Source organism: Eurypyga helias, unplaced genomic scaffold (genome assembly GCF_000690775.1).
Source record: "Eurypyga helias isolate BGI_N326 unplaced genomic scaffold, ASM69077v1 scaffold27087, whole genome shotgun sequence".
Classification (NCBI taxonomy): Eukaryota; Metazoa; Chordata; class Aves; order Eurypygiformes; family Eurypygidae; genus Eurypyga; species Eurypyga helias.
Window position 1 is genome coordinate 7,935 of NW_010261483.1, and position 251 is coordinate 8,185.

General features: G+C 70.5%; 1 protein-coding gene across 1 annotated transcript in view; it reads right to left on the bottom strand.

The window, feature by feature from the left end:
• Positions 1-243, bottom strand: part of AQP8 (aquaporin 8) — a gene marked incomplete at both ends in the record, with an annotated part of 5,444 nt that extends 5,201 nt beyond the window's left edge. Inside the window, 1 exon segment of the mRNA XM_010155396.1 lies at positions 212-243. Within this exon segment, the coding sequence (XP_010153698.1) occupies positions 212-243 (32 nt within the window).
• Positions 244-251: the final 8 nt, after the last annotated feature.

Below are 251 nucleotides of genomic sequence, written 5' to 3' on the forward strand. Positions count from 1 at the left end.
GGTGTTAGAGAGGCCCCCCCCCCCGCAGCCATGCCGTTATCCGAGCGGCTCCGTGGCAGCGGCCACCGGTACTCCAACAGATCCTAAAGGCAGCGTGAGGGGAGGCGGGAACATCTCCTGTCCAGGCATGGAAGCCACGCCGGGCAGGGACCACGCGCCCCGGTGAGGGGTGCGGAGCGGGGAGCACGCCCAGCCCCGGGCACCCCCTTACCTGATGTCTCCCAGGACGGCGATGGTGAGCCCCAGGGCCA